At 40.6% G+C, this 24503-nt stretch overlaps 1 protein-coding gene across 1 annotated transcript in view; it reads left to right on the forward strand.

Annotated features, from left to right (window-relative positions):
* Positions 1-24503, forward strand: part of MYCBP2 (MYC binding protein 2, E3 ubiquitin protein ligase) — a 282082-nt gene that overhangs the window by 124694 nt on the left and 132885 nt on the right. The window contains exons 25-33 of the mRNA XM_025215130.1: positions 1147-1272; positions 1367-1494; positions 6228-6319; positions 8862-8996; positions 9080-9163; positions 16500-16596; positions 18841-19033; positions 19984-20258; positions 22427-22648. Of these exons, the coding sequence (XP_025070915.1) occupies positions 1147-1272; positions 1367-1494; positions 6228-6319; positions 8862-8996; positions 9080-9163; positions 16500-16596; positions 18841-19033; positions 19984-20258; positions 22427-22648 (1352 nt within the window). The remainder of the gene's footprint in view (positions 1-1146; positions 1273-1366; positions 1495-6227; positions 6320-8861; positions 8997-9079; positions 9164-16499; positions 16597-18840; positions 19034-19983; positions 20259-22426; positions 22649-24503) is intronic.

Here is a 24503-nt window from a genome sequence, read left to right on the forward strand (position 1 = left end):
AGTGCTACATTTGAAATAAGAACACTTAAGTGTTTAAAAATGATATTTTTAACTTCATAGTTCTTTTACAAATATTTTTGTCACTTACATTATTTCCTTCAGCAGGCTATTATTCTGTCATTAAACCTATTTTTTAAAGAAATATTTCTTGATAAAGGAAATTAGAGCCATAGGGAAAACTTCATAGTAATTCCAGGTTATACCTACTTGTGCAATGGAAGCATAATTATTATTCCTTTTTTATTTAAACCTTTTTGCTTTGTCCTTTACACCTTTGTACCCCTTGTTTAGCCAACATATTATAGATAAAAACCTTCTTCATGTTGTAAAGTGATCTGTTTTACCTGTTAGTCTCCTTTATCACTCTATTCCAAATGCCTTTTTGGCACTAAATTTCCAGACCTAATTTCAGTTTTCTGTGTGTGGTTTCTCCTTCCTAATGTTGCTATTTGGTTTTGAATAAAACTAAGTGTATAGGAGTATATTTAGAGATGAAAGATTAGGTGTCAAATGAGTACTTTATTTCCTTTCTCCATAAAAAGAACACATGAAGCCAAAGAGAAATATGTAAGAGTGTTGTCAAGATATGGTATGCAATTGGTCACATAGGGCATGTCTACACGTTGCCATATGGCAATGTTGCTACAGCGCCGTGCTTCAGCACTTCCTTTTGGAAGTACTAACGCACAGCACAGCATAGGTGGTTGCTGTGCTGTGTGCGCAGTGCATGAGTAGATTTTGTTGCTACAGTGAGCTGACGATCACATGTAGACCTGAGTGATCACTACATCACTGTAGTGTGCCATACAGCGACATACTGCATCACTATGTTGCCATAGGACAATGTGTAGTCATGTCCGTACTAGACCTAGTTTAAATGTTTCTTAGTTAACACACAAGCAAATTCTGAGTCAAGTGTTTGTCTTCAGTGGTAAACCCTTGTATTTCCCCATAGTGGCTTCTCTGGCTATAACTAGATACGGTACTAGTATTTTGCTACATTTATATTAGTGTGCTTGACAGGCTAGGTTGTGTTGCTGCTGATATTTTAAATCTTCATGAACTTCTCTCTCCATAACTTTTTGATGTAGAGTCCCACTGATTTACGGTAATAAATTTTGAATATTTGTTTTTACTTTCTTTCAGGTTGTCTTGATACATTGGCTGCTATGCAGGACTTAAAAATGGGTGTAACAAACACAGAAGAGGAGACTCAAGCAGTAATGAAAGTTTATTCCAAAGAAGACTATAGCGTTGTTAACAGATTTGAAAGTATGTACACAGGATAGCTTTGTTTTAGAAAGAAATCACCTTTGGGGAATGACAGCCTATTTAACATAACTCTCTAACTTTTTTCCCCCTGTAGGTCATGGAGGAGGTTGGGGTTATTCAGCCCATTCAGTGGAAGCGATACGTTTCTGTGCTGATACTGATATTTTACTTGGTGGTCTTGGCCTGTTTGGAGGAAGGGGTGAATACACAGCTAAAATAAAGGTAATAGTCTAATTTTTTCAAAATACAGATTTAAAACCAGGACTTCTGAAATGCAGTTTAGAATAGGTAGGGTATTTTTTGGTGTTTACTTTTTTTGGTGTTTTTTTTAAATTTGTATTTGTTTTTTGTAAATTTGCATCAAAAAATTTAAAAAATCCCAAGGAGCATGAGTTAGGCTTCTTAGTGTGAAAGTCCTGGATCAGTGCCTCATGAGCAGTGATCCTGGTTTTCTCTGTTTAAATATCACAAAATCTCTGATAAAAATCATCAATTAAAAACAGTAAAATCTGTGTTTTTCTGTGATTTAAAATGAAATGACACTATATAGCAGGGGTGGGTGAAATACAGCCCACATGCCGTGCTGGGCAGTGTTTGCTGCTGCTGCCCGCCTGGAGCTCGCACGCTGGGCAGCTCTAGTGGCAAACACTGCCAGGCGCAGCAAGTGAGGGGTGCAGCTTTCCTCTGCGTTGAGCAGTTGCTATCGCTGCGATGCAGCCCCATGGAGCTGGCGCGGGGCCCAGGCTGGCAGTGGGGACGGGTTACTAGCTGGTGCTGAGCACGGGAAAAGCGGCCCCTCGCCCACCCTGTGGCTGGTGCCTCATGCTGCAGCTGCTCACAGTCCGTGTGGGGCTGCCTGTGACTGCTCAGGACAGCCCCGCGCCGGCACAGGGGTGGGGGAGGGGGCGCTTTTCACTGGGAGCATGGGGCCCGCACCAGTGTCCCGAGGCCAGCGCCAGCCGGGTCTAGAGCAGGGCGGCGGGAGTACGGGGTCCTGGCTGGCAGAGGCTCTATGGAGCCAGGCCAACTCCCCCTTCTCCCTGCTGTTGCAGCCCAACCCGGCTCCACAGACCCCTGCCAGCCTGCGCCCTGCTCTGGGCCCCACTGGTGCTGGCCCTGAGACAGTTGGTCCCAAGACAGTGACCAGGGGGTGGGAAGTGGGTATAGGCTGCCTGCTGCGGACTCAGGGCTCCCTACCCTGCTGCCCTCCCCCCAGAGGCTCCACAACCCAGCAGTATGCAAGGGGTAACCCACTGTTTCCCACTTCCTTCTCTTTTAAAGGAGAAAACCCAGGTTTTTCTCCTTAAAATGGTAACATCTGTTTTACTGTTATTTTCTGTGGCAAACAAAACCCGGAACCCTGCTTATGAGGATGGGGACATGGATAACATGTAAAATCAGGAGGCTCATTGCTCACCTTTTAAAATACAATGGAACTTCTAGTATTACCATTAATGCCTCATGTTGCAGGTCATTAAGATAGACCTGTAAGATAAATACTCAGAAATATTAATCAGTATTATGGATTTGCTCAGATGGAATTTTTATGAACCATGTTTTAAGTTGTTCGTTGTTTTCTGAATTCATTAATTTGGCCATAACTATGATGCAGTTGGCATGCTCTGGTTTTTATATTTGTAATTTTATACCAGTGGTAATAAATAATTTGGAAGTGCTTCAGATAATGCCCAAAGGAAAACAAAGAAGTAAGTTTAATTTGTTGACAACTGGCTTTTTTGGTTCCTATCTTGTTATCTAAATGCTGTCTGTGCTTAGACAGCAGTGATCTCTCCCGTGTTTCAAACAAATGGGATTATTAAGAGACCTTCCACTGGGAAATTTACAACCCAGGGTCATCAGTACACATCTCTAGAAGGGCAAAAGTGAACATGTGCCCCATTAATGAAGATTACATTGTTTTCTTTGCACCAAAGCCAGTCATAATCAAGGAACTACCATGACATCTACCCTCATCACAGTAAAAACAAAACAAAAAAATATTTAGTCTGAGGTCAGGCAGAAGGCAGAGTAGGGTGTTCATAGTATCTGACAAAGGAGACTGTCACTCGCTTCTCCATGAATTTGTTTTTAAGATGCTACCCTGCTCTGCCTTCTTTACATAGTTCTCTCATGCATTCAAATTAAACATGTCACTTGTTCCTTCTCCTTTGGCTATCCTGAGGCATTTTACAGATTCTTTATTACTACAGGTATAAAATCAGAATGATAAAAATCAGAAAATGCCAGCTCAATCATAGTTATGACCAAATGAATTCATTTTTACTACCTTGGGTCTGCCTTGCTTATTGAGGATGTAAGCTATTTTGGGACACAGATCACCTGCTGTTCTCTCTTGTGAAGTACCGAACATAGTGCCTAAAGGCAAAACAGCAATTAATATAATAAAGATGTTTAACAGTATTGATTATGATGGTAAAAGCAATACTGGTAAAAAGCTTTACTCAACACCAACAAACCAAAAATCAAATGGCTGCTTTGACAGCGAAGACTAGTGGTACTCCACCAAGATGAGATAAATTAGAGCCCTCAACCAGGTATGGTTCCTACCACTGACCTGCCTTCTTGAAGAAGGGGAATGTTGAGATCTCAACAAAGTTGTTCACTGTCACAAATGTCTCTCATGCTGTCAGTATTGGTTCAGCTCTGAATCTGTAGTTAAGGTCCTCAAGGCAGCTGCCCAGATACCTTCAACATTTACAATTATAATGACTGGAGCTGGCAGTAGCAGTTGATGTGTTGCCAATTAGTATTGATTTCTTACTAATGGAGGCTGTCTTTTTTTTTTTTTTTTAGTGTTGTGTTGATAGCCTGTACTGGATGACCGGTTAAAAGATTTTCATTCCTTTCATCACCTTTAAATATCAGTATCACCATTAGAAGAAATGTACTCCTCTCATTCAGCTGAACATATCCTTATTACTTCATTAAGCTGCAGGTTTTTTGCCTAGAGCACATTCTCCAGCCCTGAGTTTCTTCCTGATCTTTTGAAAAATTGATTAATTCTTTTCTGTGCTTTCAAATTTCTGGACCTTCTGTAACAGTAGAAGAAATGAGTGAAGAGTCAGGTTCTGAACCACTGGACCCTTCATCTTCTCCCAAAGATCTGTTATCTTCTTCCAATGAGTTTCTTTTCCTCTCTTATCATAGAGATCTCTGAAATTCATGCTGGGATTGCACAGTACAGTGCAGCAGCTTCTTTAATCTTGGAGTTTTCCCTCCCCCTGCCACTGATTGGCAGAGGGGCCTGTCACTCATCACTCACTGCCTGCGCCTGATGTCCAGAAGGTAAAAACTGCAGTAGTTTTTGCCTCCCGGCCATCAGGCACGGGTGATGAGCAGTGGGGCCTGTCCACCGATCAGCAGTTGGAGGATGGGGGAGCATGAGGGAAACTCCAAGATTAAAAAAGCTGCCACACTTTGTACTTCCAGCGCAAATTTCGGAGCTCCCTACAGTCAGTCATGAATTATTAGAGTGCTTTTCAGGACTGACTGTGTCAAAGAGCTTATGTGGTGGGGAGTGAGACTTCAATGACTGAGGAGAAGACCCATAAGTTGTTTCATATCTTTCATTCCAGACAAGCTAGTAGTGTCTGTATGTCTATGTCGCGCACTAGTCCAATTATGGACTTTTCCACTTCACCTTTCTAGAATTTTTATTTCAGCTGGTTTGCCTTTAGTCCACAAGGCAAGGGTTTGCTTCTGTCTTCGGAACACAAGATTTGTCCCTACAGATCTTGAAGAATCCTATTTTTGATCACTGCGAATTTTTTCTTAGACACCTTATTCTCTGAACGGTCTTTTAGATGTCCATTGTTATGTCAGCCAGATCGGTCAATGAGTTTGAAATTTTCATGCTTTCATGACGCATCCCTTTTTTACCATATTTCATTACAAGAAGATGGTCTGGAGATCTTATAAATTCCCAAATTGTTTCAGATTTCATTTTGGACCAGGCAGATAGTTATTTTCCAGATTTCTTTCTGTAACCTTCTACTGTTGTAGAAAAGGGAAAAACGGCAAACAGTTCAGTCCTTCCGTTCCCCTCCCCCACCCCTCCCCCCAAATATCCTTTAGTCATCTTTCTTCTTGATCTCAGTAGCCTTGATAAAAAGCCAAGCTGTCTCCTCCCAGAGAATATTTAATAGATTTACCCAGAGAATATCTAATTGATAATGGATGACCTGTGTCTCTTGCTAAATGTTAAGGCTCATTTAATTAGAGCTCAGGCTGCCTCTTCTTCAGTGTTCAGGAATATTTTTGTGCATCAGATCTGCAAAACAACTGCTTGAAGTAATCCTCTCACCCTTCTTAAATGTTCTGCCCTTAACTTGGGTGTAAGATTAAGGGCATGTCTACACTGCAGTTTATGGTCTAATATAGAGGAATCTAAGTTCCTTCATGTAAAATCAGTTCAAGTATTGAAAGTAATGTAACTATGGCAGCACAGAGTTCAGTATGGACTAATGTATTTTGCTTCTTAAAGTAATTTTTCAGCAGGTTAAATTCACTCAGATGAGCTGTGCGCTGCCATGGCAGGAGTGTTCTAGTACCTGAGCTAAGTCACATAAGGAAGCTTGGATATTTCTGTGCTATGCTACAGTCTGTAGTGTAGATTTAACGTTTAGTTGCCCAGCTGCCAAGCACTCTACATTTGTTATTTAGTTAGTAGCAAATAGGACTCATATATGACATCTGTTGAATGAGGTGTATAACCTGTCAGTTGCCCAGAGTGAGATTAGTATAGACAGAATATCTAAAGAAACCACTGAAGTATGTGAAGTAAATCACTGTCTTACATTAACTACTATTAGTACATGGTTTATAATAGGATCCCTAGAGTTATAGGCAAGAAAGAATGGCAAGCAAATACGAACAATGGAATAGAATTTGCAAGGGTAGAGAGACATCTTACGTATTTATTTTCTTTTTTTCAGTTGTTCGAATTGGGTCCAGATGGGGGAGACCATGAGACTGATGGAGACCTTCTTGCTGAGACTGATGTTTTAGCATATGATTGTGCTGCTAGGTAAGCACTTTCCCTTAATATGTTTTATTTTGGCATACATTTTAAACATACATTGGTATGCTGAAGTAAACTGAATTATTAGAATCTGTAATCTAGTAGTGCATTTATCTTTAAAAAAAAAAAAAAAAAAAAAAAAAAAAAGTAGAAACCATAAACAACAAATGCCGTTTCACATATTGTTTAAATATTGAGATATCAAATGGGAAATGAAAGCCTTCCCTCAATATACACTTGTACTCTTTTGCAGAAATGTAAACTTCAAATTTTATATCAATTGGATAAGAAAGGATAAAGAAATTATTTCCATGGCTCTTTTAAATGTATAAATGTCTAAAGGGCACTTTCAAATATACCTAATGGAATTGACTCTCTAGAATTGTGTGGTCCAGTTTGTCTGATCCTGTGAAATTGTGATTATCAAAAGGGCATGTTGTGCTTTGTTTGGCTCATAGTTGAGGGGGTAGGAAAAATACATACAGGTTTTCCTCCTTTTATGCAGTACACGTGTTCCCGGAAAACAGCGCATAACTCGAATTTGCATAAAGGGAACCCAGTTCATAAGGAAACAAATAGGGATACATTCTCACGACAGGGAGGGAGTGGGGCTGGGGCTGGTGGCACTGGGATCTTGCCAGAAGTGGGGCTGGGCGGTGCTGTACTTGGGACAGGTGGTGGCGGTGCTGGGAGCAGGGCTGTAGCCACCACAATTCACCATAGCCCCCCAACCTCCTCTCCCAGTGCCATTGCTGCCCACCCCAAGTGCAGCATGGCCGCTATATATGAGGTGTACACCCCACCCCGGTGCTGCCGCTGGCCCCAGCCCACAGCAGCAGTCTGCTCTCATCCCACGCGCAGATCCAGGGGCACACGGCAGCCCTCACAGCCCTCCCATAATGCACGTAACAGCAAGAGCTGTGCACCTGTGTCCTGTGCCCTGCACCCACTGACAGTTCCCTCCACTTTGCTCCCTGCTGCAGCCCCTCTACCCCTTCCCCTGCAGATTTACCTCGCATATAGTGAATTTTGGGTGTAAAAAGGGTCATCGCATAAGAATGAATTTGTTTATTCAGACCCCACAAAGTGTGGGAAACCTGTATTTATTACTGAAGTTTATCAGTATGGATACTCTGTTTTGGGGGGTTGGGGAGTTGGAGTTACCTGATTTTATATTTTTAGTAACTAGGAGTGACACATTCATGCAACAGTAGACAATTCAACTTCCACTTTCAAGAAACTAGCTCTACTTTAATTCTAGATTTTGGAGTGCCTTGTTGCTTGAAGATCTGTTTAGCTTCTCTTCTATTAGAAATTAATAATAGATTCTCGAAAGGGATCAACTGGAAATGCATATACTTTTAAATAGAAAATATTCCCCAAAAAGGGCTTGGTTGCCATAAGGGCTTGGTTGCCATTATGGTAGTACTAGTGTAAAAACAACAACAAAACAACTTTCCTTAAAGTAGTTGTAAATGAACTCTGTCCTTTTATGAGCTTCCTGAATAGGCAGTTTTATGCACAGCCTGGTGCCATTAAAATCCCAAACTATTAAAAAAATAAATAAAAAGGCTCATACGTGCCTTTCTCGGAGATGCATTTGCTTCATACTTATCTCTTGATCACACAAGACAGCTGCTTTATCCTGCTGTTAATTTGTTGCTCTATATCAGGACTGTTCAACTTTGGCACAGCTGGGGTGCCACATCTCTGACCCACTTGGCTTCATGAACAGCAGGAGAGGCAGCCTCTGGGGCCTGCAGGCTCCATGTTAACTGCTCACAGGGTACCATTTGCACAACCCTGCTATACCACTATGATTAAGTTGTATCTGGCTTTCCCCATTCTACCTGCTTGTTAATTATTCATTTTCTATTCAATCAGCAGTTGATTCACTAGTTCCCAAATGATTCTGACTCGGTCACTGTTCTCGTTACCCACTGTCAGTGCTATCAGATTCATTGTCTTCTGCTTCCTGTAGTCCTTATTCCTGGTTTTACAACTACCCTAAATTTGTTTTCTTTCAATACTATCTATTTACATTTGTTGTAAATATCTCAGTTCCTTGCTTTATTATTGAGCTGTCATGATGCATGATTACTTCTTCATATCTTCCCCTAGTCAAGTTTCAGTTTTTTCTTTGATAGCATGAATCTAATCTCTATTCCATTTGCAACACCATATCCCTTTATTTATGGAGAGACTGGGGGTTCTTGGGTTAGGGAATGAACAACTGAAATGGCTGAGTTACTTGGAACTTTCCTTGAAGAAAGGTGAATAGCAAATATTTTCCATTTTTCTCTTGACCCCTGGGGAAGGCACTGCAAGAAGTAGACAGGTGCAGTAGAAGGCTTTAAAACACATTGGTGCAGGTGGAAGGAGCCTTAAAAATGCTGATCTCCATTTTCTAATTCTAAATAGGTATTAAATAGTCATCGTATTTAATATTTAATAATCATATTGACTGTAGATTTCTTTATTTTGGAATGAATCAAGTTTAATCTATTACATCCTTTCCTTCTCTCCCCCCAATATTTTCTTCTTTCAGAGAAAAATATGCAATGATGTTTGATGAACCAGTTCTCTTGCAAGCTGGTTGGTGGTATGTAGCATGGGCACGAGTGTCAGGGCCTAGCAGTGACTGTGGATCTCATGGTCAGGCATCCATTACTACAGATGATGGGTAATTATTGTTTTCTATCAAATTTTTGTATAAAAGAAGGCAGCTAATGTTACTTGAATGACAGTGGTGTTTTCTTCTTTCAGTGTTGTTTTCCAGTTTAAGAGTTCCAAGAAATCAAATAATGGTACAGATGTTAATGCAGGACAGATCCCTCAGTTACTGTACAGGTAATATTCCTATCCCATTTCAGGACTGGTTTTAGAAGTTCTCTTTTGTAAACGGAAGTGCTATAAAGGTACGCCTACAGTGCTAAATAGAACTAATATTATGGAATATTTGAAAACTTGTGGGAGAATTAAGGTATAGCTGAAAGACAGCAAAGTAAAATGTCATACCAATTTTTGTGCAATTTTAAAAGATCATTCTGATATGTTAAATATTGGCATTTGAATTAAAACAAAAGATAACAATATTTCTTCCTTAATTTAAATCCTAGTTCTGTAAGTGCTGGGTTTTTTTCTTTTAATATACTTCAAAAGATTTCTGTGAATGTTGCTTATTGCTTAACTTTCAACAAGTCCAGTTATAAAATGTCTGAAGGGTCACATGAACTTGACCAGTTCACTTTACAAAAATGAATGTTTTCTTTCAAATGTAGTTAGTGAAAGTTGTGTAACTTGAAGATCTCAAGAAAGTAAACGCTATTTAAGTCATCCTTCTCATGAGTTCTGCAGTACATAGTCCCGTGTAATAAAACCTTCCATTTGTCTTTATGAAAGCCAAATTTATTTCCTCAAATATCGCTGCTACTATGTATTCCAGGCAGCTGGCAAGGTCTGTCAACTCCTGAAAAGTTAAGGAAGCAGCACTGAATAATTTAACTGCATAATCTTCTTTTCTTTTCTTCTCAGTTGCATCCCTTTGAATGTTTTATTTCATCACCCAGCCCTCTTGATCTGTTTTGGCCAAGACACTAAAATTCCTAGATATAGAGCAGCGTGAATCCAAGTACCTCACATCAAGAGGCTGAAGGGTTGTCTTCATTGTGATATAACTGTCATATCCAACGAGGATTCAGCCTCCAAACATTCCTGGAAAGGCAGAGTAATCTCTTATTACACTTAACTCTGGAAAAATGTAACAACACCTTCTCCAAAAGTATTGCATCCACATCTCACTTCTTCCTTTTTTTGAGTTCAAGTTTGAGTACTGTTACAACAGTAAGATAATGAAGTAGACTGCACGGGGAATTTGTGGAATCTCTTTCACTAGAGGTTTTCAAGAGGAGGCTCTGGATAAGCATTGGTCAGGGTTGATTTAGGAATAGCAGATAACTCTGGAGGAGTTAAGGGTCCTCTCTGATTCTTGATCTGCTGCTCTTCACTCTTCCGTTCCTGTTCTGTCTTTTTTTGAAATGTGACATACAATGCTTCATTAAATATTATGTTGTTCAGGAGACCTTTGTATCCTGTAATATGCCTGTTCTCATTCAGCAGGCCTCAGCATCTCTTTCATATTCCTTTTTTTTTTCTTTTTTGCATTTCTTTTAGTAAATTTTTCACCCTAGATCAGATATCTTTCCTTACTGAGGATAAAAATTGGATACAAATCTTACTTATAAATTGGAAGGCAAAATGCAAAAGGCTACCTTTAAATCTAAGAAACCTAAAAACAAGCCCCAGCCTAGATTGGAAAAGCTTGTGCTCCATTCTCAGAGAAAAGTTTCTTAGCATAGCTTGGAGATATTTCTTCAGAAACAAGTAATTAAAAAGTAAATTTGTTTCTAAAGAGTAAATTTTACCATTTTATTTCCAATGTTTTAATGTTTGTTTTGTTTTATAATATAGCTCTAAAAATTAGGCACCTTTTGAAGCAACTTCTAGAATTACTGTATTAAAGGAAGCAGCATCCCTATGTTCCCAGCCAATAATCAGTGTTTCTGTGTTAAAAAATGCTGCCATTTTTCTTGCCCCATTCTTGTAAGTTTCTGGGTGGACTAGGTACAGTGTGTAGCATGCCCATAGGTCAACATATTTAGTTAATTTTGGAATTGAGTAAATCTGTGGTTCTCAACCTTCTTGGACTTGAGGCATCTCTCATTCAACTCAAGGCACCCACCCCTCCATAACTACAGTGAATTGAGTGGCACCCAGTTTTGAAAACGAATTTATATATTTATACTGCTTACCTTCTTGCACAGGGGCCAGGTAGTGGGGTGGGGTATTTGCCAGGCAGGGACAAGTTTGAGCCTGCCCTTAACTGCTTGTCTCCTCGTACCTCACTTATGTCTCACCTCAAGGCACCCTTCAAAAGATCTGGCGTGTAGCACCCCTGGGTGTTGTGGCACCTTGGTTGAGAATCACTGATCCAGAGTGATAAAGGTTCTTCACAGATAACACCCTGATATCAGTCCTTCTCTCATAAACCAGCAAAAATCCAATTCATATGCTGTCCACTGATTACAGTTATGATAGTGTAGTACTGAGAGAGAGCTAGTTTTTCAGGCTCAAAGCCATATTTCGCTATTCTGCAGCCAAAGGAATGGCAATCCCCTGGTTGTGCATTTGAAGGTGAAGTCAGTGTTGTTACTGCTTCTACTTAATTATCAAAAACTTCTAGTATCATTCAAACTCTATATTCCAAACCGAAGTAACAGATTGACAGTATCTTGGTATATTTTCTGGTTTTTTCACTCAAATATCATTTTTTCCTGAAGTGGATTGATCCTTAGACATCTAACTCTAATCTGTCTTACCCTATGTCTTACCCTTCTCACTGTAAGACATTATTAGGATCACACATAATTAAGAGAGATAATAAGATTTAACTTTACTTACTGTATTTCATAGTGGTCTCATGTGCCACTGTTTATATAAGACTCGCACAACCTCTTAGGACAGAAGAGCAATTTACATATCAGTGATTGCTCACAAAGGAGAAATCCATGCCGTTTTGAGCACTGCTTTTTATTTCTGCCAGTATTCTGCCATATTTTCTTATCCATGTCATGATTATTTGCATCAAAAAGAGCTTTCAAATATAATAGCCCCATGGATACCTGTTCTGGATCTGTTGCTAGGAATCTAGCAGTACAACCAACTTATTTTCCATATCTTATCCTGATAGATAAAGTAAGCCTCGTCTCCTAACAGAGGTCAAGTGGATTGGACCAAGTATTTCAACACAGTAACTTTAAACAAAAATAGAAAATTAGGTGCTGGTCAGTAATTGACTACCAGCTTATGCAACTGGTTTCTTAGTCAGAGACTTTATAATACCTTCTTTAAAGGAAGCAAATGAATTGTCCTCTGCAAGGGAGGAATTAAGGCTCTCCACTCTCAGCAAATACCACTACGTGAGTGGGGCCGGGGTTCTAGTCAACATGAGCATGTGGCTTGTCGGGTGAAATATTCTAAGCAAATCCATTACCTCAGAGATTGGTCTCCTTTTTGGGGGCAGGTGGTTTTACAAGTTTTCCTAAACTTTATTAGCCTTTTGGATCAGTAACCCAATGACCTTTCAATTTTTTTACTTTTATTTTCCTTTCTTTCCTGTCAAGTCCATCTCAATACAGTGATGCACAGCAATTTGGCTATGATTTGCTGACATGTTGTCGGGGGTGGGGGGAAGAAGCCAATATCATTTCTCTCAAGAAGAGAAGGGCCAATAGAAATATTTCTTATAGAGTCCCTTAACTTTTCAATTACACCAAAGTGGGCATGTCTTCATGGGATGCTACTGCACAGTCATTACTGTGTATTTGTTTAGTCCATGTATTAGCAAGTACTAAATAAGTGCACAGTAACCAGAGTTACTGTGCAGTAGCCCCGGCAAACATCTTTTAAGTGATGCTACTGTGCAGTAGCCTAATAATACTGCGCAGTAGCGTATTAACATTGTCCATGCTGTGATGCGCTACTGTGCAGTCAGTGTCTTGTGTAGACATGCCCACTGATTCTTAATTGTCCACTTCGCAGAAGAAACCATTTTCCTGAGAAGCGTGTCATGGTTTGTACCCCACCACGTCCATAGCGCTAGAGAGGATATACTAGTCTCCTTAGACACACTATAATGGCTTTTATAGAAGTGGTTTTCAGAAAATGAGAAAGGAAACACTGTTGTTTACATTTTGTCACTGTGGTTATTGCAACCAGTGGGGTAATGCATTGTCCTGAAAAAGCATCTTTCCTCAAGTCAACTTTCCATTGTACTTCTTAGTGGCTTCTTGTAAGCAAAGTAGTTCAGATGCATAGTTTTCCCTCTTGAGAAGTGCTCAGTCATAATTCTCACCTTTTGCTGTTCCAAAAAACTATGGCCGTGATTACCAACTGATGCCATTGTCTTGGATTTCTTGAGAGGTGAAAACTGTGTACTTCCCGCTGCATACATTGCTGTATTGTCTCAGGATCAAGGTGATGAACCCATGTTTCATCCTAAGTTTCTGTTCTTGTGAATTTTTCTGCTTGCCCAAAATTGCCTTAAAACATTTCCCTAGAAATCAAGTTAACACTTTCTTCTGATGAAGGCTCAAAATTTCATCTTACTGAAACTTTCTTATCTACATCTTCAGTAATGATGGTACACATGGACCCAGTGCTGAGGCCTGTTGTCTCAACTATGTAACTGATGGTTGATCTTCTGTCATTCATCACCATCTAGTAGACTGTATCCACTTTTCTGGTGTGTTGGTCTCTGGGGCTGTCCTGACTCCAGCTCTTTCTCAGTGTTTACTTCCCCCTTGCTGAAATTTTGCTGTCCAGTATTTGTTTGTGGGGTTTTTTTGCTGTTGTTGTTTATTGTTGCATCATCCTCCTGTGTTGCCACCATATCTTCATGGATTTCCTTTGTTCCCAAGCCTTTCTTAAGAAGGTACATGATCACTACTCTGATTCCATTCTCTGTTTTTCTTCAAATTTTCAGTGGCTTGTTTCTCTTTGACATGTCCTCCTCCAAATTCTGCACAATTATTTTTAATCTGTTAAAAAGCCCGTCAAAATATCAGTATTTTAGTTTGTGAAATACCTCACATCTTAATATATTATTGTATAGGTCAGAGTAAATGCTTTCTACTCATAATGCAAACTTCAGAGCCCATACAGATCATTAATGAATGTTCTGTACTTATGCATAGAATTTAATCATTTTCTAAATATCCTGCACAATAATTGTTGACAGCTTTATGGATGGGTTTTTAGTTTACTGAAGTTTAATGAACTATGATATCGGAGGGATCAATGTGCCTGTTAAGTGATGCGCCCTTAGTTTCTCATTTTTTGAAGATTATTTCTAATGATAAATTTAAGGTTAGGGTTTACCTTATAGCCTGAAACATCATTTTACTGTAACAAGCCTTCATAACTTTATATTTTGGTTGCAGTGGAGCTTAGAGGATCAACTTCCTTTTTCATCTTGATAAAGACTTAGCTTTATCACAGCATTTAAATCCCCCCCCCCCCCCCAAAGTTCACTTTTTCATTCCTCAGACTCTTGAAAAGTCCTTCTCTCTGTCCAGAAGTGGTCCTTTTAATAAATTCTGTAATCTGGATATATCCTGGTACTTGGTGTCAGAAACAAAAGATGTCAGGTTTCTGTGTGGACAGTTCTAATGTTTGAAATCACTTGTGTTGCTCCATAGGTGGGTAGATTAGAATTAGAGTTCTGCAAACATTTCTACCATATTCTTAGTATACACCTTTATTAAAGGTTAGTATATAGATCCACAAAACTTGACAGTTCCAGCCTTTAGACCAAATGTCCTACAGGAGGCAGGGGATGCATCACTAAACATGTCCCATTCATGCGTTCTTTCTCTGAAGCATCTACTACTTGCCACTGTAAACTCTCCGGAAATGCTCCATCCATATACTCTGTCTTTAGCAGGGACGAGGTAAGTGCGGCCGTCAGGCTACACTGAGCCTGCAGCAGACTTAATTTTCCAGCAGCCCCTGCCCACATTGCTGCAGCTGGCTTCCATGGAGACCCCAGGAGCAGCTGCACCATGACAGCGTGGGGCCAGGGTTTCCATGGAAACTGATTCCACCAGCTTTGGCAGGGCATGCAGCTGGGTGGGGAGCTGCCCTGGGGCTGGGATCTTGCAGTAGTGACAGTGTGGTTTGGAGCCAGGGCAGAGCTGCAGTCTGCTGCCTGTGTGCTTTGGGCAGGGGCATGCAGGCAGTGGATTGCAATTCTGCTCTGGCTCTAGATCGCACTGTTACCACTGCAAGATCCCAGCCCTGCAGCAGCTGCTCAACCAGCCCAGCACTCTGCTGGGGCCAGTCTCCATGGAAACCATGGCTCTGCACTGTCATGGGGCAGCTGCTCCTAGGATCTCCATGGAAACCGGCCGGAATGGTGTGGCAGGGGCGGCTGGGAAATAGAAGTCCAGCTGCCTGCTGGGGTTGCCATTTTGTGTCATCCCCCCGCTCTGTAGTGTCTACAGCAGGGGTAGGCAACCCCCGGCATGGGTGCCAGAGTGTGGGACTCGAAGGCATTTTGCTTGGCACATGTGTCTCTGGGTGGATGGCAGGAAGAGCCCAGGGCTACACAGCAACAGCAAGGATTGAGCCCCTCATGGCTCCCCTGTCATCCACCCCTGGCACGCCAGCATCTTACAAGTTGAAGTTGTGGGTGTTTTTGGTGCTCTGCCCAAAAATGTTGCTGACCTCTGGTTTACAGCTTAACACTGTCAAAGACAAGAGACTGGGATACATGGAAGATGATCCTGATCCATTATGGTACCATTTACATTCTTATGTTATGTTCTGAGAGGCACTTTTTCCCTGACTCGTACTTATCCTGTTTATGCCCCAGTTGCCCTTCCTCCATTCATGATGTACTTCTGCTATGGGCTACCATTTCTTAGTAACCCAGTATTTGGATTGTCAAGTGGTCAACATATTATTCTATCTATAAATTGATTTCTCATACAGGAGTACACATCAATATAAGTTTTTTATGCTTCTTTATCTTCTTTCTTGTGTTATGAATCAGAATTATTGTGAATGAATTAAGTCTTTTGAAGGCTTTCCTGAGGTTGTGCCTGTACCTGTTTTTTCCTTTCTCCTCAAGCCAAGCAGAAAAATCTCTTTGATATTGAAAACAAAGAAATTTATCAGTATTTTTCTTGAATAATAAGGCTCCTTCTAGCTAGCCCCGAATCCAAATTGGCAGATAAACTCCCATGATGGGGAACCCAGTTAGCAGTAATTGTTTTATTCTCTGAAAAATGCTATAGGAAAGCGCATGGTGAGCTAATACATTAAATGTAAACATCTGAAGTGAATAAAACCCTAAATCACGTGCTTAGCAGTCTCTGTTTATTCCCTAGTTGTCGCTGTGCTGTTAGTCTTCTGGGTACAATTCAGAATGATTGAGACTTAGCTTGGTATGATTGGGGCAGTAAGGGAAAAGTTAGGGCCAAAAGAAATTGAGAATTTCTATGTAATCCTGTTAAGTTGATCCTCTACTTTGTTAATTCTAAACAGTAACATATTAAAAACACAAGAGACTTTAAAGAAGCTTAAAGCAGGTTTTCTTATGTCAGTTCTTAAATTGTGCTTTCAGGCTGCCAACAAGTGATAGCAGTGCATCAAAAGGAAAACAGCAAACCAGCGAACCTGTACATATTTTAAAGAGATCTTTTGCAAGAACAGTCTCAGTGGTGAGTATTGTCTGTAGTCCCCATTTACTCTGAGTTCATCTCTGATCATAAAAAATGTACAGAATTGCAGGGGAAATAATTAGTAAGTTAATTATTTTTAGCCGTATGCTTTACGGCTAAAAATAATTAGCCGTAAAGCATGTATGTGCCCCTATCTCCATAGGAAGATAGGGGCACATACCAAATGGTGTTTTTTTTTCAATTCTGTATAAAAGTTCAAATGCAAACTCGGGTACAAGTACAGTTTGGGCTACCCATCTAACTGAACAGCATTGCAACAACTATGTAGTTTTATAATATGCTTCTATCTTTTCACGAGTGAGCTAGCTCTGAAAATTGTCTTCATTTTTTATGTTGAATTCATTTTTACTGGTAGGACAGTTATTGGTTATACTTGCCAAATAAATACTAGCTATTCCTCGTAGTGGTGAGGCATTCTTACCATCTTACGTTATCATCCAAATACCATGATTCCTGATTAGTCATTTCTGAAATCAGTTTTCCTTCTGAATAAATTACATAACTTTGTATTTCCATAGCGTACATCATTTGAGGATATCAAAACACTTAATTAAGCTTTGCATATCTGTAGAGGTGGGGAATATTAATAGGGACATTGAAATATATCTGCCTCTGTAATATACTGTTCAAAAGCTGTGGTCTTCTCTGGCATCACAGCTCTGTAGTTTAAGACAGAATTAAGAATGCTGTATCTGATTAGAAATCTCAAGGAAACCCTTAGTTAAAAACATGCAGTTTTATGATTTGTAATCTGCCTGTTTTCCAAAAAAAGGACCGTGGAATCTTTATTAAACACAAGTGCTGGTTAGTTTAGCTTTCATCTTGTGTCTTTATTTTGTCTTGTAACAGTACCAAGCATATTGTTTGCATTTGTCAACTGATAATTTTTTGAAAGGTGCTATTTCCAGAAGCACAGTTCCATCTTAATTTTCTTCACCGGCTATCTTTTTTTGTGCGTCCATATCCATGTGGCTCTCAGTGCTTAAGAATTCTTCAGTGACCCAATTTGTCATCTCCTGCTCAGGTGTCTCCTTAAAATGCATTTTCCATATGATCTGCAAGTTCTAGTTGTCTTCTTTTATAACTCTTTCATTAATAACATAGTCTCCAAAGATCTGTGTATGATTTCAGATACCTGCATTATTAGACAAAAGCAGTTACATGATTTTTATTGCTGAAAATCATGTCGTTTCTTTCTTATCCTGTCACTGTTTGTCAACCGTTCTCATACCATGTTCTAGTTTTGTTTGGAAGCTACTTGCACTGGGAGCATCCTTCTGCATTTCTGTGGAGGACTGGCACTATACAGCTTTTTATATGTAATATTGAGCCACCATCACCATTTTTCCTGTAGCTCTTAGATGTTCCTTGAAGATGTCTGACCTAACTTGACTAAGGTTAGCTTGGGAGCTGTGACATTATGACCGTTCTAGGCATGTGTAAAACATAGACTTTTTCCCAGTGTGGTAAGGATGCACTCTGGGAAAAGTTGCTGTCATCCATAGTACTTAATTCAACAAGGAAAAATTGTTTCTGAAAATGTATTTAATTCATTAGAGCAGGGCTGTTCAATAGGTGGCTAATGGGCCTCATATAGCCCCTGAGGGATTAACCAGCAGGCCCAGACTCCCTGTCCAGGCACTGCTCGCCCATCACGCTTACACTACGACTGCTGAAGTCTCTAGGCTTCCATTCCCTTCTCCAGCTTGTCCTTCCTGTCTTGGGGGTGGGGTGGCTGAGGGAGCTCAGCCGGGGTTAAGGGAAATTTAGAGGAATGTGGAGACGCCATGGGGTGCCAGTGCTGCATGACGGGGCTGTCCATGTGGTACAATGCAGCATGGGGTCAGTTGTGCAATGTAGTGTGGCAAAAGGAGACCCATGCAGCCTGTGTGATGTATGCAGGGGTCCATAATCCCCTAACCACTCAACATGGACAGCCCTGCACTAGAGCTACCAGCTGTGGTGATCAGCTAATCAGTAATTCCTTTAGTTTTCTTTCCGTTAATAGGATCCAATAATGAATGTTACAGGCTATTGATGGGGTGTTTGTAATAGTGGAATAACTCCTGCATTCCAGTATTTTCTTTTTTTTTGTTCTCAAATTAAAAGTACTCTAATATGGTTAGTAAGGTTTACTCTAAAAAATCTATTGGCATCTACCACAATCTGTAGCATAAGAGTTTTGTGTCATTTGTCTTTTGTATCCCTTTCATCCTGAAATAGGAATGCTTTGAGTCTTTGTTGAGCATTCTTCACTGGAGCTGGACAACATTAGTGCTAGGAGTAGAAGAGCTTCGGGGGTTGAAAGGATTCCAATATACTGCCACTCTTCTTGATTTAGAGAGATTGCGTTTTGTGGGCACTTGTTGTCTGAGGCTTCTGCGGGTCTACACCTGTGAAATATATCCCATTTCAGGTAATGTTTTGGTTCTAATACATGCGACTGATATTTGATAAGTTGACGTGGGCTAAATTTCAGTGCATGTTGTAGAGAGGCAGCTGCACGCATTAGAGTTGGGTATTTGACAGGTCAAAGTTTGGTCAATTGACCAGTCAGATATTGGTCAAAGATTGTACCAAAAAAAAGCCAATACGTCCAAATAATACACAGAAAAAGCACAAATTTTCCATTAAAAAATGCGTAAAAAAATAATATATATATATATATTTCTGTCAAGAACACTAAAAAAACCTAGGTTTTTTTGTAAAATTGCTATAATCTTTGGCCAGTCAAAAACGATGCAGTCAGTTGACTGGTCAGTTGACAATGACCGGTGAATTGACTAGCTTGCCAACCCTAGCACGCACAAATGGAACTGCTTTTATTGAAGGAATAATAAGAGATTAATGCATTCAGAAATGAGACACTTTTGCGCTATTAATTGAGGCTAATCGAGCGTGCAGCTGCACATTTTTATGATGCAACTCCTAATTATGTTGAAATGTATCTGCATGCTTAAGTAGACAGCCATATCCCCAGACCTACCCTCTGGGATCTTTTATCCCAATTTGTACATAGTACTTTCTTTGTTAGTATGAATCACCCATTTGGACTTGAAAGTCAGTATATTTGTTCTTATCACGCCTGCTCCTTAGTGGTGTCTTTTAAAAATGCAGTATGTATTAGTGGTTTTCTTTATTAGGAAAAGAAATTCAAGTTCTTACTGCTTGTATATGTTTTAATGAGGCTTAATTTTGATTTGTCCTGTATTCGCTGTGTTGCTATATAAAATATGGAAAACATTTTTTTAATTTTTGTGCCTAACTTTCAAGTGTTTGACTTCTATCTGGAATTGCATTTTAATAAACAAGATGCAGAAATATTTTGTTAGATATAGACTAATGCTTTTCTCATAATTTTTCTAGCTACTGCTAAAGCTGTTGTCGAGGAAACTAGCAAACTAGCAGACTGCATTGGGAAAACTAGAACTCTTCTGAGAAAAATTTTATCCGAAGGAGTTGATCACTGTATGGTGAAGTTAGACAATGACCCCCAAGGATATCTGAGTCAGCCCCTGAGTCTCCTAGAAGCTGTTCTTCAGGAATGTCATAACACTTTCACTGCCTGCTTTCATTCTTTCTATCCAACACCAGCTCTACAATGGGCATGCCTTTGTGACTTGCTGAATTGTTTAGATCAGGTATGCTAAAAGTACCCTACAGTGCTGTTTTTTGCCTGCAGGAGAGGCAAAAATATTGTTAGATGTTCCATTTTTTACTTGTAACCAAGCCCGCAGACTGACCCAGCACTGCTCATCTGGCCAATGGGACTGAAAGGCTTGGCACTAATACATAAGATGCATGCCAGTGTGTCTGTGGACGCACCTGTACACACACACATGCACAGCATTTTGGATGTAAAAGTGAAGCTGTGCGGGCCGGGAGCGACCCGAGCCCTTTTCAGTGCTGCACACGGGCTGTGGCCGGCAGCCCGGCCATGCCGGGTTGGAGAGGGAAGGCCGTCGAGCTGGAATTAGGCACAGACGCGTATCGGTAGTTTTAAAGATTGTTTACTTACACCGAGATGGCAGTGGTGTAGGCTGGAAAACTTGCTTCAGTTGCGGTTACAGACAGGAAAGAAGAGAGGCGGACAAGAGTTCTAAACTCGTGAACTCTAGCCCAATCCGGCTGAAGGCTCTGAACATGCGAGCCCGTCGTGTCAACCGAAGAAAGTACTCGTCTGGAAGAGCTCTGAATAAACTCACACGAAGTTTGCTAGGCTCCGTGGGTTCTTCTGCTCACCCGGTCACACGAAGTTTGCTAGGCTTCGTGGGTCCGGTTCTTTGCGCACAGGAAGGGATATGTCTGGACTGCGCTCGGCGACGGGGAGAGGCTAGAGGTTGATCAGACCTCTGTTGCCTGCTTGAAATGTACTGGGTCCGTAAGGATCCGCAGCGCTTAGAGATCTTCACACAGCGTGAAGTCTCCTCCTCCCGGTGTTCGTGGAGTCCTCCAACTTGGGCGGAAACCACTCAAGCCTTTTATACGGCTAGCAAGCCAATCACTAGCCACCACGTGTGAATAATTTAGAACTGGCCAATAATGGGACTCGAATTAGCATACAAATGGCGGGAACTCTTTGCAACGAGCATTTCTGTGCTGCAGCAAAGAAATGCACCCTGCAAAGAAAGCTTCAAATTGGCGGGAAATTCTCCTTTGCACCGGGGTTTTCTTTTGCAGCAGAAAACTCCACTGTGCAAAGAAGCTGTAATTTAGCGGGGACAATTTAGCAGTGCCGAAGCACACAAAAACAAAAATCACACCCTTTGGGTTGTGACAGAAGCAACCTGCCAGTTTTAATCCAAAAAAAAGTGTGCGCCTTAGGCATCAAAAGTTTGGGAAACACCAGCTTAGCATCGTATAACTATTTCTTCATGGCACATTAATTTCACTTACAACTATTCATTGTATCAACAGCTCTGCAAATCAAACTCGTGGGTCTCAAGTCAGACATTCACAAATACAGAACATGGAATCAATGACCATCTGTGAAATTTTTGGTTTAAGGGACTTGTCTAACATCACAAAATACCTTTTTGGAAGAGGAGTGAAAATACATTCACTTCTCTTGTATAGCATTTATCTGCCTTCACCTGGCATCCAGCCTTGCTACATGAACATTTGTTATACACCATCAAGCTTCTGTAACTATTAGAATGAGTTTCCAAAGAAAAATCCTCCTTTTAATACATGACACTGATTTACCAACAGTATCTCCATATTGGGCACTGAATGAGTCATATGTCTTCTGGGAAAAAAAGGGTATACAGAGATGCATTTAATTCACATAATGGAGGCCTGAATCTTAAGGTTCAACAGTCCACCTTTGGTGGATTGATTTTAAATAATGAATTTATATCGTGATTTAAACTTGTAAGCAGGAAACCTTAATGATAAGTTATTGATTTTAATCTCTTTTCACGTTTACTCTTTTGTGGAAAAACTCATTTTATTAATATAACCATTTGCAACAAATAGAGCTTTAATCTCGTACTGTTGCTTGCTAACCAGAGGGTACGATATACATGCTTATTTAAGCTGTTACGCAGTTTGACACAGCTTGAATAAATAAACATCTGTGATGCAGTCACAAAAGAGACTGCAATGTAATGTAGAAATAAAGTAGCTAGCTTGAGAACCAGAAGCAAGTGATGGCAGTACAGGGTTTGGTGTGGGTTGGTTTAGTCTGCTGGGACATAATTACCTAAAATAAGTTTTCGCAAGCTAATTGAATTTGAATGCCTGTGCATAACACTTGGACTACTTCTAATACTATTCATTTAAAATATATGTGTGCGTGTGTTTTTAGGACATCCAGGAAGCAAACTTCAAAACATCAAGTAGCCGGCTTCTTGCAGCTGTTATGTCTGCCCTTTGTCACACTTCTGTAAAGTTAACCTCCATCTTTCCTATCGCTTATGATGGAGAGGTGTTGCTACGATCCATGGTCAAACAAGTCAGCACTGAGAATGATTCTGCACTGGTTCATCGTTTCCCACTGTTGGTAGCACATATGGAAAAACTTAGTCAGGTTAGTTTATGTTCTAAAATATTTATTTAATGTTTCATAGTAGTCAAAACAGTAAAACAATTTACACTCCTCCTATTATTTATTTAGTTACACAATTTATTTGCTACCTTTCCGAGCAAAGGCTCAGAGTGGCTTACAGCAAGGGAAGAAGAACAATTTAAAAGGGGAACTAAAATGGGCAACTAAAATAAATAATATAAAGCAGAGGCTCACTGAACAACATCTCAGCATAGTTTTTGGTTGCGAAATGCCTGCCTTAACAGAAAGGTCTTGCAGTGCTGAAAGACGTCCAGGCTTGAGCATCAGGCTTTTTTGAGCCTCAAAAGGGAGGGAGTTTCAGATGTGAGGAGCAGTGGCAGAGAATGACCTCCATATGTGCTCAACAAGCAAACTTGGCATATTGATGGTATTTGCAGGAGGTTGTTCCTACCCAACTTTAGCAATTTATGATACAGCGTAGGGGAGAAGATGGTCCCTTAGGTATGTAGGTCCCAGGCCATTTAAGGCTTTATAGGTGAAAGCTAGCACCTTGAATTGCACCTAAAAGGCTACTGGGAGCCAGTACAAAAGTTGGATCAACAGGACAGAATTTGCCTTGTCAACCTCCAAGTGAAGAGCATCAGCCAAGGCCACAAGCTCAGTCTCTGTGCTGTATCCAGGATGAAAGCCAGACTGACAAGGGTTCAGGAAACCAATTGTATCCAGATGCACCTGGAGCTGCCAGGTGACCACACGTTTAATGACCTCCAAAATGAAGGTTTGGAAACAGAGTGATAACTGGATGCAGGAAGTTCCCCATTTTATCTACTCTGGCTGGCTTTTACAAGTGAGGATGGGCACAGTGGGGCCAGTTCACAGCTGGTCACCCTCATCCCTCCAAGTATATCTCCATCAGTGGATGATAGCTATTTAAAACAATCCACATAAACAGGCAAAGACCTGGGCATCCCCAGCCCCAAACTCTGACTCTGCTGGATATGAGTGATTTTTTTGTCTGCAAAGTAGGTGGCAAACTGGTCACAGTAAACTTAGTTTCTGGGCAGAGATCAGCCCTTCACCAGGCCATTCACCACACAGAAGAGTTCTTCTGAATGACACTTTTTGTAGGTACAATGGCAATGGAAAAGAAATGCTTCTTTGCTGCTGCCACACCTACGAAATAGTCCTTTAAGAAAGTTATGTGCTGCAATTAGTCCATTGCAGCATGAGTTGAGCCACCTGCATTCTAGCCACCTACTGTCCCACTTGAGCTGTTCAGTTCCCCTACATACCAAGGGGAATTGTGCCACCACAGTGGTAAGAGCCCCTGTGTCTGTGACCAAGACAACCAAACCATTGACAGAATAGCTGTCAAAGGCATGGGAATGTCTCCCTGAGAGTTGTGGAACTGTGGAGTCTTCAGGGGTGAACCAATCTAGTTAGTTCAGTACCCTGACAGGGGTGGTGGAGGACAGAGATCTGTACCTGTTGGAGGTAGTGGTCTGGCCATGGCAGGTTTTTTGACAACATACCTGAAAATTGGAGCCTCTGTATCCAAGCAGATGCAAACCATTAGATCCAGTGTGTGCTCTGCATCATGTACCGTGTCCCTAGGTATTTTTGAGTATTGCAAAAATTGTATTGCTTTCTTAAGAAAAAGGTATGTGAGGCAAAATTCAGAATCAAAGCTTACCTCACCTTTGTAATTCACAAAATATGTCAGCATGCCAAAAGTACAGTTATCAAAGATAGGTAAGTATGTATGAAATTGTGCTTACTTCATGTAAAATATAATGTGCAGATTTTGCTTTGCAGAGTTCTAGCTCTGATTTAGATCTGATACAACATTCTGATTTTAAATTAAGTACCCCTACCA

This window comes from Alligator sinensis, unplaced genomic scaffold (genome assembly GCF_000455745.1).
Source record: "Alligator sinensis unplaced genomic scaffold, ASM45574v1 scaffold1010_1, whole genome shotgun sequence".
NCBI classification, from domain to species: Eukaryota; Metazoa; Chordata; order Crocodylia; family Alligatoridae; genus Alligator; species Alligator sinensis.